We start from the raw sequence: 17,586 nt of genomic DNA, 5'->3' as shown, positions 1-17,586 counted from the left end.
AGAATGGGCATTATCGTGCGTCCTGTGGGCAAAGGGAGGGAGGGCAACGGCGAACGCCGGTGGTTCCTTCCTCTTCCCACTTGCTTTCATCTCGATGGCAATGCACTTTGTGCACTTTTTTAATGCTATAATGCATTGATAATATAGAGTCTTTTATGGGCCGTTAACCTCATCAACGGTCAATATTGATTGCGCACTCAATTCTCCGTATCCATCTCCGCACTCGGTAGGTTCGGTCGGAGAAGTAAGTTGGTACCTACCAAGGTGCCCTCCCAGGCTAGGTACGTTAGAGTTACACAGGACATGGGGGAGATGAGCTGCGCAGTTGGTACTCCATAGAAATACTCGGTACCATGGACTTGACGATTTAGCTTCGGGTGCTTGCCGCAAATGCGCGTCATCCTAGCTATTGTGGTGCGAGTTGTTTGTTGTTGTTTTTTTCCCTTTCCATTGTCTTCATTTCTTTCGACGTTCCAACACTGGCTCTTTCTATTGTCAGGGTCCAACCCCTCCCGCTTTGCTCCGGCCGTCTCTGTCTCTCAGTCTCGGCACTATTTTGCGCTTGATATGATTTGCAAGGCTCTTGGTGTCTCTCGATCCTTCCTTCCTCCCTTCTGAAAATTGACTCATGGACCTGCCTAGTCAGTGCAAGTGGCAGGGCTGGATCCGCCCTGCACTTTCCTCCCTCTTGGCTGCATGTGGTGACGTCTAACCTATTTCATCATCCCTTCAACCCTGCCGGCTGCTCCTTCTTCAGGTCGTCAGGGAGCATTGCTGCAGTGCACATGTCGGATGGGGCTGGTTGAATGAACCGTCGGCTTTGATCGCCTGCACATGAAGGATGAACCGCGATCCAATTTGGCAAACACTACCGCCCACGATTGTCCAGACATGATTGTGCCCAATACGTGGCTGTTTCCATGAAGCCCGCTCCGTGCTGTACAAAGCGCCGTGACGTCGAGGCTGTGCCGCCGCTCTGCGCCGCCCACGGGGAAAGCAAACTGGCACCCAGTCAACAATGATACTCTCACATTCATGTGGGCGATTACAGGGTATGCTCGTGCCAGATTTGTTTGATTGTGCTGACATCAGGGTTCCGCAGGAGACGCGCTTTGGTAGCCATAGTTTCACGCTTCTTTTTCAAAGTTTAGCATGAGGCAAGGACTCGGTCGCCACCGGCGGTCGATTGGGATCGGAGTGCAGTCCATTGAACAACCGCCGAAACAACAGAGGCAGGGTCGAAACTGTGTTTAGATGGCATTGCATGTCCTGCTGTGCTCTACGCAGCTGGGTCAAACTCGGTCATGTTCTGCCTCAGATCTACATGGCGACGTGCTGCGACAGCAAGAGACACTCAGTGTCAGGACGGACCAACTGGAGGTTACAGCGAAGGCCTGTTGTCACCCCCATTGGGCATACGCTTGACAGGCCAGCGCTTCAGCGACGAATGGACTTTTGTCATGGCGCATCACGCATCACCAACCGCGCCGTCTGTCACGTCTCCGGCTGTAGGGAGACTGAGCCACTGAACTTGACGTCGAGACTCGGGCCTGGGCAGTGACTTTTGGGACCGTGTTCATAAGAGACAGGCAGGGTTCGCAGGCGTTGGCGCGGACGGATCCACGTGGTTGCTATTTTTATGGCGCAGCATATGTCACCCGTGTGCTCCGTACTATTTGCGAGATCCGCCACGCCGTCGCTCGACTCCCGCGACCTGGTCCGTGGCAGCTGTAACTATGTTTGCAAACAAGCGTGCAGGTCCTGTGTTAGGGCGGAGTAAGGGGACAGCCGCCGCCAAAGAAGCCTCGCGGCTAAAACACGATTCGCATCATCGCTGTGGTATCGACAACGACGACACGGCGGCACTTGCAATCGGACTCGATCCGGAGACTTGTTCTTGAGCAGTATAGAATGCTTGTTGGGCTCCTAGCTGGAGTATGCCGCCAACATACATCATCACCAACCCCGTCTATCAAGCAAGGCTGTGTAAGCGCTCACAGGCTCACAGGGCACGCACGGTGCACATGGCACGTCCCCTCTAGCCATGCGGGCAACCAGGCTCCTCTATAAAAGCAAACTGCTCGACCGTTTGTGCCGAGTAGTAACACGTCGAGTGGGAAACCGTCGATGCATACTACTACAGTTATCGCACAGCCCTGTGCATGCGTCGACGGCATGGCCCCCGCCCTCCCGAGGCTCCGCCATAGATGACGGAGCATCTAAAAATAACTTTACGTGACGTGCTTCTGGTGAATGCCTGCCTGCCCCGACCACCTCCGCTCAGTCACGCTGCAGCTTGACGACTCATGACAGCGTTTGCGACCGTTATTCTGCGGTAGAGTTCCAGCCTGATTTTCTGGGCCAATTCGATGCTCTTTCATCCAGACCGTCAAGCTGTGGACTACTTCCCAACGGGGGACACCTCACAGCGGTTGGCAACTACCCTACATCCAAGTTGGCTGCAAGACCAAGGGGTTAGGGAAGAAGACGACCGGAAGACTTGGCACAAGGTGGCTTCAAACACGGTCCACAAACACAAATCCCCCTTGCCATCTATCGACGCCAAAGTGCCATGTCACTCGCGGTTCCTTGAAACTAGATTCTATGTTACAATTTATTACAAATTCTCTCCGCCATTTGCCGCCTTCAAATATCAAGTATTTTCCATGCCACCAACGCCACCGACGCAGACTGCCATGCGGGAGCCATGCCTTCCACAAGTTCACGAGCGTTCGGATCCGCATCCTGGCCGAGGTGCAAATATATGACTACATATACCCATATTCCTTGCTGCTGCGTTTAGGCTCTGCGTTTATGGAAGCCTTTTTTTCTAGATCCCTGATTATTTAGTTAACCTTTTTAATTTCCTTAAGGTTAAGATTTATAGCAGAAATTAGGATTTTTGGCCTCGAGGCAAGTATTCCTTCTGCTATAAATCTTGATCTTAAAAAGGATCAAGAAAATTAACCAGATAATCAGGGATCTAGAAAAGAAGGCTTCCATAAACGCAGAGCCTAAACGCGGCAGCAAGGAAGCTGCTAAAAGACCCTGCCACAACACAACTAATCATGAGTCCCTGCTTCCACACATCTCCCACAAGCACTGCGACCGGTCACCTGCTGACATCGCCCACAGCTATCAACAATTAAACTATCAAACAACAAGAGACCACAAACATGGCCAAAAATGACAAGAAGCCCAACACAAGTGTTGGATTATAGATAGCTGTGGGCCATGTCGGCAAGTGCTTGCGGGAGATGTGTGGAAGCAGGGACTCACGATTGGTTGTGCTGGGTCTTCATAGTAAAAGAGGCAGATGACTGGGATGGAGCAGAACAGGATTGACTTGGAATACGGACGAGGGCAGACCTCGTAGATATACTACGTGTGTGGGCATTTAAGTTTTTAGCGTAACCCGGCGTGAGTCACGGGCGTAAAGTTAATAGGTTTATGGTTTGCTTCCATAATAACGGTGGCTGAGGCTATCGCGAGATGATGGCCTTGGCTAGCGGGCCGTGGCGCGGCACCCATTGCGCTGGTACGTCTGACGCGTCACGATGCGTGTACAGACGGTCTATTTTTCCAATTATCTAATTTTACGCTTACACGATACTCGTATCATGCTTGTAATTCCACTCGACTACAGAGCGAAACAATACTCCCCGTTAACATACAATACCCATATTCTCCTTCTGCCCAGCCATCTGCAAGAGCAGCCGAGCGCATCTGCCAGCCCCACAGAGAACATCTTCTCCACGGTCAAGAATGAGTCCCACGCTCTGCCAATTCTCAGACTGCACGGCATGACAAGCCGCCTTCATGCCGTATCTGTCAGAAATGGCCAAGCTCGCCCCCCTATCAAGTAGCGTCTCCATGACCTGAATCCTCGCCTCCGCGGCGGCATACATGAGTGGTGTTTTGCCCTGCACATCCTGGGTGTCGACGCGCGCGCCAGAATCAAGCAGCATCTCGACCTGCATCGCATGCCCATACTCGGCCGCCCAAGACAGCGCAGTTCGTCCCCTGGCATCCGCGACGTCCGGACAGATGCGCAGCTCCAGCAAGGCCTTCATCAGACCCGTACCGCGGCTCCTGAGCGCCTTTGTAAACGCGAAACCACCGTTCAACTCGTAAATCTCTTCGCTCGCCCCGTGTTCAAGCAGCACCTCCACCATCTGCATGTTCCCAACCTGGATCGCCTCGAGAAGCGGCGTGGACCGCGTCACCGACGCCGCGTTCACGTCCACCCTGCCCGACGCGAGCAGAACCCGCACCAGGCCGAGGTTGTCCTTCCTGGCGGCGAGGTGAAGCGCCGTCTCCCCGTAGCGATTGCGCCTCGCCGGATCCCCGCCGCGAGCCATCAAGAAGACGACGGCCTCGTCGTGCGCCGCCCCGGCCGACAGCACGACCGGCGTGCTCCCGTCCCGGCTGAACCGGTTATTGGCGTCCGCGCCCGCCTCCACGAGCAGCCTGACCATGTCGAGGTTCCCGCCCCGGCACGCCGTCATGAGCGGCGTCTCGCGGTCGGTCCTCCTCGACGCCTCGGCGTCGGCGCCGTACGCGACCGCCCTCCGCGCCGTCCGCAGACACGCCCTCTCCACAGCCCAGTTGAGAATATCGTTGACGTCCCCGGGCTCCGGGTGCCGGAAGAGCTCCTCCTCCACCAGGGCGATGTGGAGCGCCGCGCAGGTCCTGTAGAGGGCCGCCTTGTCCCCTGCCAAGGGGAGCTGCCGGACAATCATGCAGACGATTTCTGGCGGGAGGCAGGCCAGGTGGGCGCTTTTGCCCTGCCGCGGGCGAACCCAGCTGCCGCGAGGGAGGCCGCATGCCATGGCGAGTGAGTATTTTCAACGAACACGTTCGGGAACCAGGTGGGAGACATCGTGGCCGGAAAAGACGGCGTGGGAGTCGAACCAGTGTATCTAATACAGTCGTAGCTGGCGTCTGCGGGAGGAAAAGAAAAGTACAAAAAGCACAGCACATCAAGGTGATGCCGGGCACAAAGGGACCAACCAACCAAGCAGATACACGCGCCTGCACGATGCCCAACCAACTTGCCTAGCGAGAGTAGGAGATTCGTCACAGCTTGTAGGGCCTGCGTGCTATTTTGAGGCCGTGAGAAGACAACAAACGAGCCGCCACCTGCCCAAAACGCGTTTCGACGAGGTCCTGTAGAAACTCGAAACCGCATCGCTCTGACCTACCTTCTCCCCCCCTTTGCCATTCTAGTGGTTGCGAAATGGCCGGGTGGCAGTCGAATAGAATAAACGGCTGTGTGGCCCATGTTCCAGGCAGCCGGCGCGGAGTGGCTGCTCTCTGGGCACGGAATGCTCGATGCTCTGTTCCAAATACAGCCCTGACACCGAACCAACAAGCACAGATCACTCACATAGCCAAGCAAGGAAAACCACATGCATCGTGTGCCAAGGGAAACACGGCCCGTCATCACCCGTCTCGAGCCGCACCAATAGTACGCATGAATAACTCCATAGTTCCTATTCCTGTGCTTTTCGCCCGTCAGGCGAGCTATCTACCAAACGCCGTGCGCCTGCAACATGACCCTGGTATAGTGAACCTCGCAATGGCCCGGGATAAAAATAAAACAAAACTTTCAGAAAATAAAAATAAAACCAACCAACCCCCCTTCCAACCCCCCCCGTATTCGTTGTGTCACGGTGGTGAGGCAGCACTCATCGTGGGGGCGCTGTAATTACCAAAGCCGCCGTGTTCCGCTGCGCCGTTGTCCGCCTTCATCGTACCGTTAAGCAAGGGGCATAACCTTGTTGCAGAGCTGTTAGCAACCTCTTCATGAACAAGAAACAAACAAAAAGTTGTTGTGCGTGATGGCCATATTGATGACGCGACAAAATGAGCCCTGAAAACAAAAGTGACGGCTGTGCGACACTGTCACGGCCGGCAACTTCCGTAGTTGAACTTGGGACGAGCTTTCGCCTTTTCTTCCTTCTTCCTCTGGTTCTCTTCTTCGCGTTCGAGACGGAGTCTGCGCCTTTCTTCTCTCTCTTCTTGCGCTTTGCGCCGCTGCTCGTTTTCTTGTCGTTGTTTGTCGGCGCGGAGCTCTTCCTGACGTCTCTTCTTTCCTTCCCTGGCTTGGTCTTCTTGTCGTCTTGCCTCCTCTCGCAGTCGGGTGTCCTCTATTTTCTTCTGCTCACGCTCTCGTTGAACTTTCAACTTCTCCGCCATGTTTTCCTCCTTTCTCACTTTCCGGGCAGTCGCCCTCTCCTCAATTTGACGCCGCTTCTCTCTTTCTCGGGCTTCGCGATTCGATGACTTCATCAAGCGATGCAAGACGCTCTTCCTCCTGGCTTGCTTCTTGGTCGGGACTGCCTGACCCTCCTTGTGCGATGCAGCGCCCCACCAATCAAAAGATGGATATAAAGGAGGGGAAACTGGGGGTGTCATACTTCTTGTTTGTTTTGATATGTCCAACTTGTCCGCAGTTGGCACACTTGCGAGTTGTACCAGTGGGCACCTTGTCGACAGCGCCAGGTGATCCGGCTTCGCCAGCGCTGGCTTTTTGGTGGAGCTCTTTTTGCTGTTCTCGGGCCTGTCGTCGAGCCTTGTTCTTTTCGAGTCGTTCGAGCTCCTTTTTGATTCTGTAGCAAGTTGCGCGTAAGTACACCATCTTTGCTGTGACAAGGTGGCAAGTCACTCATCTACATACCTAATGCCTGCAAGACGGTCATGATCGGCATTGCCCGTAGGCCGGGAGCTGTAGATGCTGTGGATAGATATACGTAAGCAGGTGCTCGGAATTCCAATCCAATTACATCAGCAACAGCACCTGGAGACGGCGCTTGTCGTCTCTCGGGGCTGAGATGCATGTCACCTAGGCATGCCCACTTGTGAAGTGCCTTGACACCTAACGGCAGCCTCTTCCAAACTAGAGGGGGTCTCCCACGCCGCCTGCGTCTAATAATATTGAACACGTACTCCTTAAGTTCCAAGTCTGCCTCAGTTCGCCGCTTCATATACTGCGAAATGACAACGGGATCGTGGACGACCTCGGTTCGTGTCTGAGTGGTTCCATCTTGAAGGCGGACCTCTCTTGTAATACAGATGGCTTTTTTCACGTGACGACTAGCCGATGTAAAGCCACTAATTTGACTGGTGCCATCGTCGAATTGTGCTGGGGTTGCGGCGGCGTGAACGTTGAATCTGTCATCCTCGTCTTCTGTGACCGCCACATCCTTGTCATCGTGCTCTTGGGCGTCGGAAAGTGTCGACTTTTGCTTCTCCCAAATCTCCTTGATACCCTCCTCATACATTGCTTGCTGTTTCTTGACATTGTAGGCGTGGCCGCCATTAGCGCGCTTCTCACGTTCCATGGCGTCAGCCGACGTCGCCAGCGGACCTTGAACGGCCTCTATGTACCCGCCCTTCATGGACGTTCGGATGAAACTGAAGCCAAGACCATGTCCTGTTGGGTCACCTTCACCATGCAACTGAAGCATGGCCTTCTGGGCACAGGCATCAATGAAGGCTTTTGTAGTTTTCCAAGGCGCCATCTTGTCAGCAAGGGTCTCTTCCTGCTTCTCGCCAGGCTTCTTGGCACCCTTTGGTGCCTTGCTTCCTCCCTCGTCATCGTCTTCGTCTTCAGCATCGACGTCCATGACATCATCATCAATGTTGGCGTTTCGGGGATCGTAGCCAGCGTCCTCGAGCTCCTTTATACCCAGTTGCATGGCATCCAGAAGACTTACCTCCTCAGGCTTGATCATGGCGCGAATCGCATTCTCGTCGGGCAACATCTCGTTTGGCTTCAAGCGCCACATGCCCTTTTCACCACTCTCCCTATCATATTGTAGGAATTCCTTGAGCTTTTGCCTGTTTTGAGTGTCGGTGGAGTCTGCTATGTGCTTTGTAATGTCTGATAGCTGGCAGTTGTCTGTCTGGCTATGCCTGATCATCCGGAAAGCCAGCATCTTCATTCTGTTCTTGGACGCATTCGTGACACGTCTACTATGGGGACCGGGAACATCCACGGAAGGAAAAGTCTGGCCAACAACGTGTAGGTGGTCGATCTTGTGTAGATGCCATTTCGAACCCTCTACGCCTGTTGTGCTTCGGACGACCAGAAAATCGGTGCCCCGTGGCATGTGCTTGAACACGGGCGCCCTATACATTTCATTATGCAGTGTAGGTACGGTTTCACCTGAATCAACGGTTCCAAACAGCGAAAAAGGTGATCGATCTTCCGGCAGCAGCATACGATATTCGCCCAACTCCTGCTTGGGCAGCTGATCATCCTCATTGTTGTCCTTGCGCCGATAGTAATTGATCAGTTTGCTACCCATGCCGAAGTTGTTCAAGACTCGAGGTCTGGGTTCACAGTATTCGAATAGCACAGCTGTTGAGTTGTCGCTAAGGCTGAGATCCTTGGATAGACGATACACTTCATGAGCCTTGCCCTTCATCATCTTGCGCTTGTGATGCTGAGGCTTGTCGAACTTGATGACATGCCCAGAGAACTTCTTGTAACGGAAGCGCGGGCGGTGATACTCGTCTGTGGTGCCACCGAGCTTGACCTTGTAGTACGGCCACGACAGCTTGATGGCAGGCATACTGTGCTCCACAGAAATATTGCCCAGAGTAGCGCGGACTTTGCTCTGGTGGTTTTCCTTGAGCAGCTCATACGCTTCATCGTTTGAGAGATTGAAGCGCTGCGAAATATCCCGGCCCATATTGCCATTCGCCATGCGTTTAACCTTTGAATCCAGCCGAGGTCGTTTTGCACGGAGATGCATGTCAGTGTCGAGCAGCAGGTGCGGGTCGTTCATGTCTAGGTGAACACGCTTGGCGCCTCGTCGAGTCACATCTTCAAAGTTATCAAACGTAGAAGCAGCATATCGAGGTATTTCTGGCAGTCCAAATTTGACTGCTCTCCTTTTCTTGGGCTGTTGGGGTTGCTCATCCATTGTATCCATCAGAAACTCGGCATCCCACTCATCATCGTGATCCTCAACTAGCTTCTTTGGTTTAAGGAGTTCCTTTTCAGCAGCGACACGTTTCTTGAACTCCGTCTCGACTGCGTTAATTTGGTCGCCCCAATCCTGGCATGCTAGATCAATATCTTGCAATGTGAATCCCACAACAGTTTCGGAATCTGATTCCTGGTCCAAGTCAAAATGTGATCTATCCTCCTCTTGGTTTGACCCATTATTTTCGCATCGAACAAAACCGGCGAGCGACGATTCCAGGGCCCGGTGATTCGGTCCAGAAGTCGCAGTTCCCGGAATTCGAAACATCTTCTCTTGATCCGCAGCGAGGTCGAGGTTCAGCTTACTAGTAACCAGATGCTTGGGTTTCTTTAGCGGCTTCTTCTCCTTCCATGTTGCCTTCTTCGGTGGCAGAAGTTCACTCCACGTCAATACACGCCCCTTCTTGAATGCAGGCCATGCAGCTTTCAGCAAGTCTTCGTGTGATTCCACAACGGCTGGAATATCGGGATCTTGATTCGCAGCTCCGTTCAGGTGGGGATCAGGGTCGAAGTTGATGGCTGCGAAACTAAGGCTCGAGTCAATAGGGTGAGAGTCATCAGCAGTGTCTGTGTCGCGGACGCGGGGACCTGGCGATGGTGGTCCTAAAATGGGGTCTGTCGGAGAAGAGGGCCCTTCTCCAAACAAATCGTCGGCATCGTTGCTGGTACCTCCGTCATCAGTCAGTGCCGGAAGCTCCAACGAGGTGCTGGCGCTCGGCTCCTCGTCTGGCAGATCATCATCACTGATGTCTTCGAAATCTTGGGCATCATCGGCCTTGTTGGATTGATCGAACGGAGTATCATCGAGCTTCAAGGAGCTGTTGCCGCCTTCTTGGCTCTGCTCTAGTAGTCGAGCGATTTCGCGATCATCAGCAGCATCTTGTGCCTTCCAAGCGTTCTCGTCAAAGGACGAGAACTCTGTGTCGTCGGCCATGATGTTTTCGGTCGCGCGTACTCTTGTAGAGCTTCCTCCGGAGGGGTGGCGCGCACCAGAGCGCCTAAAACATGCTTTGTTGAGTAGAAAATTTCAAACGCGACGGTTTAGGCTGAAGTTCAATGAGAGGGGACAGGAATGGCGAGGAATGCGACGGTTTTGAATTTGGCGCCCTTCACGGTTGCACAGCTGAGGTTGGAAGACGGAGAGAGAGTTGGGGGTTGTCGGCATTCATGCTGAGTCAGCATGCACCACGTGATGGCTCGATCCGTAAATCACGGCAAAGGTATGTACAAAATACAAAATCATATGGCTATCGTTTTAAGCGTCTAAGAAAACTGATGGTAGATCTGTGAGCATCGCTATTGCATATCAGGATTCTATCGGGGAGGTTTGCGTTTTCCACTTGAGTGAGTAGAGAGATTCTTTACAAGGACATCGCACAACCCAAGTTGCCAACGCTCGGCCGAAATGGTATAAAAGTACCGTGCTCCATAGGAAATATTTTAGGCGGAAAGTACAACGGCAGGCATAATATATTTGCACCCAAATTTTTTTTCTCAAGGGTGATGCATGGGGCTTTATTACTCGTATTGCAATACATCTAATGTCTATTGTTGTCAATGACAAACTCCAAAACTGTTGTCGTCTGGAATCCCTGTAAACGCTGTCCCAGCGGTGCCGACGCTCAGCAACGCAAAATACTATATATCTGGAAGAAGAAGAAAAAAACGCCGACATCTCTAATGCCGCTGGGTATCATTTGACCACAACCTGTCATCAAGAATCGTACAAATGCTACCAACAAAGGCGAGCTTGTTGAAGCGGAACAAACAGAGCTGTCGCATCACAGCTTAGGCAAGGCAGATGGCAGCGATGACACAAACCACAGCGGGCCACAGGCCAGCAGCTTCAACCAAACTTTTCATGCCAACACCAACACCAGCGCCTTCATCTGGACCATCCACAGTGGTGCCGTTGGGAAGGGTTCCATTGACGAGGAGCGTCTTTTGACCTTTGTAATCCCCGACGTTGATGATAGACTTGTTGAGAGCATCGTAAGTGCCGTTGCCGACAAGTTCTGTCATTGTGCTGTTGTTCTCATCACAGCCGCATACTTCATACGTGCCACAAGCGCAAACAACAGGAAGACTCTCTTCTTTGTTGGTGGTGGCGTTGTGGAAGACATAGTGGTTATGGTAAGGGTATAGATACGCCCCGTAAAGCCAACGGCCAGGCCAGAAGAGGAGAGCTCCGGCCGCAAGGCCAATAGCAGCACCACCGAGGGGTGAAATGCCACCAGATCTGTAGGGCCTTGCCGCACCTCCGCCGTAGTAGGAACCGCCGCCAAATGCACGTGGAGGTCCCGAACCTCCCCGCGAGGTGCCACCAGCATTGGAGCCAGGGGCGGTATTTCCACGCCTGAAGCAGCAATGGTAAGTATCTCAGCCGTGGTAGCGATTCGTTGGGGTACAGCACTTACGATCCACCACCTGAGCCGGAGCCACGACTACCACTGCCGCTGCTCCCACTGCTTCCACTACTGCCTCCTCGCGAGCCGCCGCTGCTTCCGCCACTACTTCCGCCACTACTTCCGCCACTACTTCCTCCTCGACCGCCGCCGCCGCCACCACCTTTTCGCTTGAACAAGTCGTCGCCTTGCGTGACGTCTTCTATTCTAACGGCATGTCGAGGTTCAATAACGTTTGCGGCAGTACTGGACAGCAGTATCGCTGCAAGGAATGTGAAGTCGAACCGCATGTTGAGTGTATATATGGGTGGGTCACAAGATGCGACCGATTGCCGGGGGCAAATGCCAGCGAAGGTTGACTTGGAGGCCCACGCAGACGTATGTATGCAGGGTCTAGAGGGAAATAAAAAGCGACCGCACTGGGTTTCTCGGGTTGTCGGGTCGTCAGTGATGATGCAAAAGTGTATTGTGACAAAATGCTGATTGCTGCAAAGAGTACGGAGTGCAAACTGTGGATAAAGAAATGTGAATTTGAGGCAGCCAGGGGAGGCCAGTGCCTTTAATAGCAAAGCAATGATTTTAGTCTGGGTAAGATGGGGAAGGAGTAATGGGACTAGCGAGCGTGTTGTCTTGGCGTTGGTTTGATGTTCCTCACTCCGACAAGCCGGAACGATGAATGCACCCTCGCTGTGGCGTCCTCTGGACGTCATCAATTGCCATTTGGATGCTCTCGATCCGCCAACAGTGGCTGAACAGGGGCTGACTGGGGCACATGCATGCATGTGCAACATCCGTGCCGCTGAACACTGGGACGCACAATGGTGTGGCTGGTACGCATTTCATTTTGCACTCTGGTTGATTTGAGCAAACATTGAAAGGACTGGAGTACGGAGTACGTGTGCAAGGATCCGGATGGTGGGCTCCGTCACAACTGGCCGCATCATGACTTTATTCCTTTACCAAAGCGACATCCATATTTTGTGGCCCCAGGCCTTTTGTGTTGTTTGCAACCACAAAATGACTGGCGATCGAAGTCCTTTGTGCGTAGTCCCCGCTCTGAATTTAAAAGTATCCAGGGTCTTGCCAAGACGGACGAAATCTTTAATCAAGCGCACAAAGTACCTAGCATCCTGACATGCTTACCAAAATACGGAGTACGGAGTACTCGAACAATGAATGAACAGACGGCCATGTTCAGTCCAGCGCCTGCGCCCTGGCGCTGCACCTCATCGCTTTGGAATCTTCCATTTGTTCTGCAGAATCGCGCACTCCACATGGCTCAAGGTTGTGAGGCGCAGCCTACATAAGCTCAGTGCCTTGGGGAGAGCCTCACCCCAGCAAACCTGCATGTGGCCGTACTCGGCACCGAAGACGACATTGGACCTGACCGTCACAAGCCATTCGCCATCACCAAGGTGTCTGGACTCGCTGCCTAGTGGGCATCGCAAAACCCGTGATCTGCTTCGCCTGCGGCTAGGCACCACCGGGCGTTTGACTGAGGAAACAACGTTTTAATGACCATCACTAGGACGTCTGGATGAGCCACCTATGGAGGGCTCATGTAGCTGTCGAAGGCGCGATCGGTTTCGACGCTACTTGGATTGTGCCACGGCTTCAATCTCTTGCACAGCGACTGTGATCATGCAGGCTACAAGAAAGAGCAACAAAGCATAGATGCGACAAAATGCACTCAATTTGCCAATGTGGCCAAAAGTCACAAGCACTCTGGCAACATACAAAATCTCGTCGCATCACAAGCCTCACTCGCGCCAGACAACTTGGACTGACTCCTGGGTCGTTAAGCCGAGAGCCGAGCGCCGAGCGCCGAGCACCGACTTACACCAATTCGTCTTCCAAAGCCACCTGCGATGCCGCTCTGCCATGATTCACACTTGACCAATCGAACAAGGAACGAACCGTGCCGATTTATCCTCCGCATTCAAAAACATGCTGTAGAATGCCAGCAGCATATTGTGCCGCCGCCCTCAAATGACATCTGTTCCTGAACCCAGCCGCCTCGACGGCGCTCAAGGGAGTGCTCCACGTCGTCGCAACGGCCGTCAGCAGGCGTGTGAACCATGTCGCAAGCGCAAGGTAGCGTGCGACCATCAATTGCCCGTCTGTTCGAGGTGCCGGCGCGGAAATATCATGGACTCGTGTATATACGTCATTGACCAGCCGCCGCAAAAGCGGCTCAAGTTCACGCCCCCTGCTTCGCCCTCACCACGCCTTGCCACGCAGCCGCCGACTGGGCTCCCGCGCGACTTCTCACCTCAGCCTGACAATAACGTGGGATATCTGGGGGCCACCAGCTTTTCCGCCGTCTTCCAGGATACCCAGACTGTCTTGCCGCAGAGCGCACAAACTCCGGAGCAAGCCGAGGACCTGCCGTTTGCCCTGTTCGAGGAACACCCGTCCTCTAGGTCACTGAGCATTCTGCGGTCCATCCCTGATCGTGCGACCTGCAGTGCCTTGTTTAAGCTTTATGTAAATCCAATTGACGGCTGGTGTCGGCTTGCGGCACAGATATTGAACGAGAGCCTATGGATCACGTTTGGCCATGTGCTCGAGGGCACGAGGACGCAGGACAACCTGACAACCATGGCTAGGATTCTGTGTCGGAACAGCTCGATACCACTCCGGGAAGAGCACACAGATCCAATCGCGTGGCTGCGGTCATTTTCCGGCCAAAAGATGCGGTGGGAGTCGCTTGGGCTCCTGTTTTGCTACTGGGCACTGGGCACAAAATCGCTCCCCGAGAATGCTGAGCTCCGCGAGACCCAGCAACTGCGTGATACTGATCGACGGAGACTGCTCAATAAGTATACGCTCGGTGCGGGCATGTGCGTGGATATATGCAAGAACGGCTCCACGGCCAACTCAATGCTTGCGATCCTACTGTACAGATACGGCATTATTCAGTCCATCATCAGCGGCGATGCAAGTACGTCTGTTTTTTTCCTCTCCACGCTTTTCACCACCATGTAAGCTAACTCACCAATAGGCATTCAGTTCTGGAGAATCCACGGAGAGCTTGCCGCTCTGACCAGCTTCCTTGGTTTACACGTCACGCCGCCTTCCATGATCAATGACCACTCCATCAGCTCGGAGATGAAGCGTCGGCTTTACAGCATGATCTTCAAGAGCGACAAAGTCGTTGCTACATTTACCGGCCGGCCTCCGCTCATTGGCAGCAGGTTTGCCACGACACCACTGCCGCTAGATGTCAGCGACGAGGAGTTGCTAAACAGCGACGGCAACTCGCTGGCCAACAGTCCCAATGTTGACGAGCACGGGTGGAACAACAGGGGCAAGATTTTCTCCGGGACCATGATGAGAGCCAAGATGATACTGACTCTGATCAAGGAGCAGATTTTGGAAATCGCGCTCCAGATCACGCCGAGTGGTGATACAGACCAAGTCTTGTAAGTGGCGGTCGTGTACCCATCGGCATGTCCTCCCGGCTAACTCCAGCACCAGAATCGACTTGCGGAGGAGAGAGTTGGAGGCCCTAGACCGGTTCCCCAAAGTCCTCATCTACCGCGACACGGATATAAATGATCCAGACACGGACGGGCCTACCCTGTACTCCCGCGTCATGATCCGCCTCGACCACCTCCAAAACATGTTCTTCATCGAGCGTCTCCTCAGCAAAGGCAGCTCCATGCTCGGCTCCGAAATCATCGACATCAGCTTCGAAATGATTTCTCTGACACTCATATTCTGGACGCACCAGGAAAAGTTATTCGGCGTGTCGGGCGACTCCGAATGGCTACTGATGTGCTACGCCGCGCCGGCCGCCGGTATTCTTTGCATGGAATTACTCCGTGGTCGGAGCTCAGTAGCAACCACCCCGAGCCGCAGTAGTAGCACAAACCCCCCCATTACGAGGTCGCGCTTGATCCAGCAACTCAGTCTGCTGGTTGGATTTCTGGACTGGGTTGGTCCCATGGCTCCCAACACGGAGAGCTGCAGCAGTGTGAAGAAGGCGGTGCGGCACGTTTTGGACCAGGCTTTGAATGAGGGCGCGCCGCAGGTCACCGCGCCGATGGACTGGGTTGGCGATTTTGGAGTCGGGTTTTCTGGAGACATGAATGACTTTTTCAACTTTGAACTTTTGCACACCTTTGATTGGTTGCGGCCCGATGGGCAGTGATTGGAGTTGGAGAGAACGATACCATGATGAGTGATGAGACCAGGTTTGTGTTATTCATTAGACTTTGGATTATTTTGTAGAGAAATTATTGCCAAGCCGTGCCTATATGTAGTGGTGATGCCATGGATGTAAATGTAAGGCTGCAGATGGACTTCAGATGTCAATCCCCACTCCATGTTGCGCATTTTCACTCAGACGTGTGGCTGCGCAACCTTGAACCTACTCACCTGACCTGCTACTCACCTCATCTCAAACGACAGCCCGTAGCCTTCACAAAAGGCAAAAAAGTCTCGTCTACAGACGCTAGGAGGGTTATTCCAAGGCGCATCCAGGGTGCTAACAAGTCCAAATGTCTGATGACGTCGATAACTCGCTCCTCTCCAGGCTTCAAGCCCTCCGCGGTGAGGGCGGTTCGCCCAAAATCCCAGCATCAAATCCGTACGGCACATCCCCCCTCGCCCATTTCAATAGTGTCAAAATGCGGATCACTAACGGCCATAGTATAAAATTCGACGTCATTGAGCGAGCCAAGACGCCAACAAAGGGGGATATGCTCGCCGCCCGGCTCAAGAATCTCCGCAGCCAGGCAGATGGACCTATCTCGCCAGCGTCTGCCAAAACCACAGAGCGGACCACAGCACAAACAGCAGATGCGCCAGGTTCAAAAAAGACCCCAACCAGCGAGGACGATGTAGACGCCCTCTTTGAAACAGACGACAGGGCACTAGAGGAGATGCTCGCGGACCTTGACAACCCTGACACCCCCGAACCCGAGTCCAAGGACGAACATGTTCAAGCCCTCCTGGAGCAATTATCAGCCCAAATACCCAAGGACTCCGACGACAACAAGGCAAAGCAAGCAGCCAACTCGGATGACTCGGACGGGGAGCAAATGGCACAAGAGGTGGACGACGTACTTGCCCGTCTCAAAGACGAAATACAAGTCGAAGCGCAGGACGGCAAACAGCGCCAAGAACCACCACAAGGAGAGACAGACATTGCACTGCCGTCGGTCCCTGCAAACCCGGACCTCCCGCAAGACACGTCGCCCAAGCCCCGAGGACTAGACGACATCACCGCACGCATGGCCGCCCTCCTCGCCCCCACGGCACAAGACGACCTCCCCTCGGTGCCCACGTCAAAACCATCCAAGCGCGTAAACAGGCTGACGAGCAGGACAAGCTACACAGACGACGACGCCGACTCCTGGTGCACGGTGTGCCTGGAGGACGCCACGCTCCGGTGCCTAGGGTGCGACGGAGACGTCTACTGCGCCCGGTGCTGGAGGGAGATGCACGTCGGGCCGGCGGCCGCGTGGGACGAACGGAGCCACAAGGCGGTGCAGTTCACGAGGGACGGCGGCAAGGAGGGCAAGATTGCGCTGGGGGCCTAGCAGGATTTGCTGGAAACTACCGGACCGGACAGCACAAGACGGCCACCAGACGTCGCTCAAACCCGCCGCCGGCGCACTCGCCTGGACGGAACCCTCAAAGGGGCAATCTGCTGCTTGTAGAGCACGCGGGGCTTTTGTCCCGCCATGGCCGTCGTATAACCGCCGCCGATCTGTGTTTCTGTGCTTCTTGAACAGGCGGCCGGTTGTGTTATTACCCCCGGCCTCTCTATTCTACTGTACGTGGTCCGGGACGATACAGACTCCGCGATTATACTGGTGGGTGTAGCCAGGGGACGGAATGCCAGACTGGTCGAAGCGCGGCAGCACCCCGATCCATCTATGCGACCGGAAATTTGCGCAAAGCCGGCGATATGCTCGCCCGCCAGGTGTTGGCTCCAAATAGCGAGGGAAACGGCGGGACTCGTGTCTGTACATTTTGCTAGTGTATCTACTTTCACTGTACGCCAGATGGTCCTGGAACCATTTCATACCCGCAACTCGCAATGTAGTCTTGGACTCGTCGGACTCCTGGCGAGCCATTTCCTTCATGACAGGCTTCCCGCCATGGCTCCAGAAGTTGCGGCGCAGTAGTTGTACCGGCATACGCTCGTCGTCGTCGACACCCCCGAGGCCT

At 54.0% G+C, this 17,586-nt stretch overlaps 5 protein-coding genes across 5 annotated transcripts; 2 read left to right on the top strand and 3 right to left on the bottom strand.

Moving 5' to 3' along the window:
* Positions 1 to 3,665: 3,665 nt before the first annotated feature.
* Positions 3,666 to 4,832, bottom strand: ANK3_0 (Ankyrin-3; the record flags this gene model as incomplete). Its single annotated transcript, XM_014692361.1, has 1 exon — positions 3,666 to 4,832. The coding sequence occupies one exon, from the start codon at positions 4,830 to 4,832 to the stop codon at positions 3,666 to 3,668; it is 1,167 nt and encodes a 388-aa protein (XP_014547847.1).
* Positions 4,833 to 5,907: 1,075 nt separating this feature from the next.
* Positions 5,908 to 9,932, bottom strand: G6M90_00g027390 (uncharacterized protein; the record flags this gene model as incomplete). The annotated part of the gene is made up of 4 exons (XM_066129984.1): positions 5,908 to 6,407; positions 6,481 to 6,614; positions 6,683 to 6,739; positions 6,952 to 9,932. 4 exons carry the CDS (start codon positions 9,930 to 9,932, stop codon positions 5,908 to 5,910), a joined length of 3,672 nt encoding a protein of 1,223 aa, XP_065986021.1.
* An 854-nt stretch (positions 9,933 to 10,786) lies between these two features.
* G6M90_00g027380 (uncharacterized protein) lies at positions 10,787 to 11,693 on the bottom strand (the record flags this gene model as incomplete). The annotated part of the gene is made up of 2 exons (XM_014692363.1): positions 10,787 to 11,354; positions 11,416 to 11,693. 2 exons carry the CDS (start codon positions 11,691 to 11,693, stop codon positions 10,787 to 10,789), a joined length of 846 nt encoding a protein of 281 aa, XP_014547849.1.
* Positions 11,694 to 13,551: 1,858 nt separating this feature from the next.
* Positions 13,552 to 15,559, top strand: G6M90_00g027370 (uncharacterized protein; the record flags this gene model as incomplete). The annotated part of the gene is made up of 3 exons (XM_014692364.2): positions 13,552 to 14,347; positions 14,408 to 14,828; positions 14,884 to 15,559. The coding sequence occupies 3 exons, from the start codon at positions 13,552 to 13,554 to the stop codon at positions 15,557 to 15,559; spliced, it is 1,893 nt and encodes a 630-aa protein (XP_014547850.2).
* Positions 15,560 to 15,908: 349 nt separating this feature from the next.
* Zfyve19 (Abscission/NoCut checkpoint regulator) lies at positions 15,909 to 16,952 on the top strand (the record flags this gene model as incomplete). Its single annotated transcript, XM_014692365.1, has 1 exon — positions 15,909 to 16,952. The coding sequence occupies one exon, from the start codon at positions 15,909 to 15,911 to the stop codon at positions 16,950 to 16,952; it is 1,044 nt and encodes a 347-aa protein (XP_014547851.1).
* Between the last annotated feature and the right edge of the window lie 634 nt (positions 16,953 to 17,586).

Source organism: Metarhizium brunneum, chromosome 1, assembly GCF_013426205.1.
Source record: "Metarhizium brunneum chromosome 1, complete sequence".
In the NCBI taxonomy this organism is placed as follows: domain Eukaryota; kingdom Fungi; phylum Ascomycota; class Sordariomycetes; order Hypocreales; family Clavicipitaceae; genus Metarhizium; species Metarhizium brunneum.
Note: the sequence above shows the minus strand (reverse complement) of the source record. Positions and strands in the feature narration are given on the sequence as shown.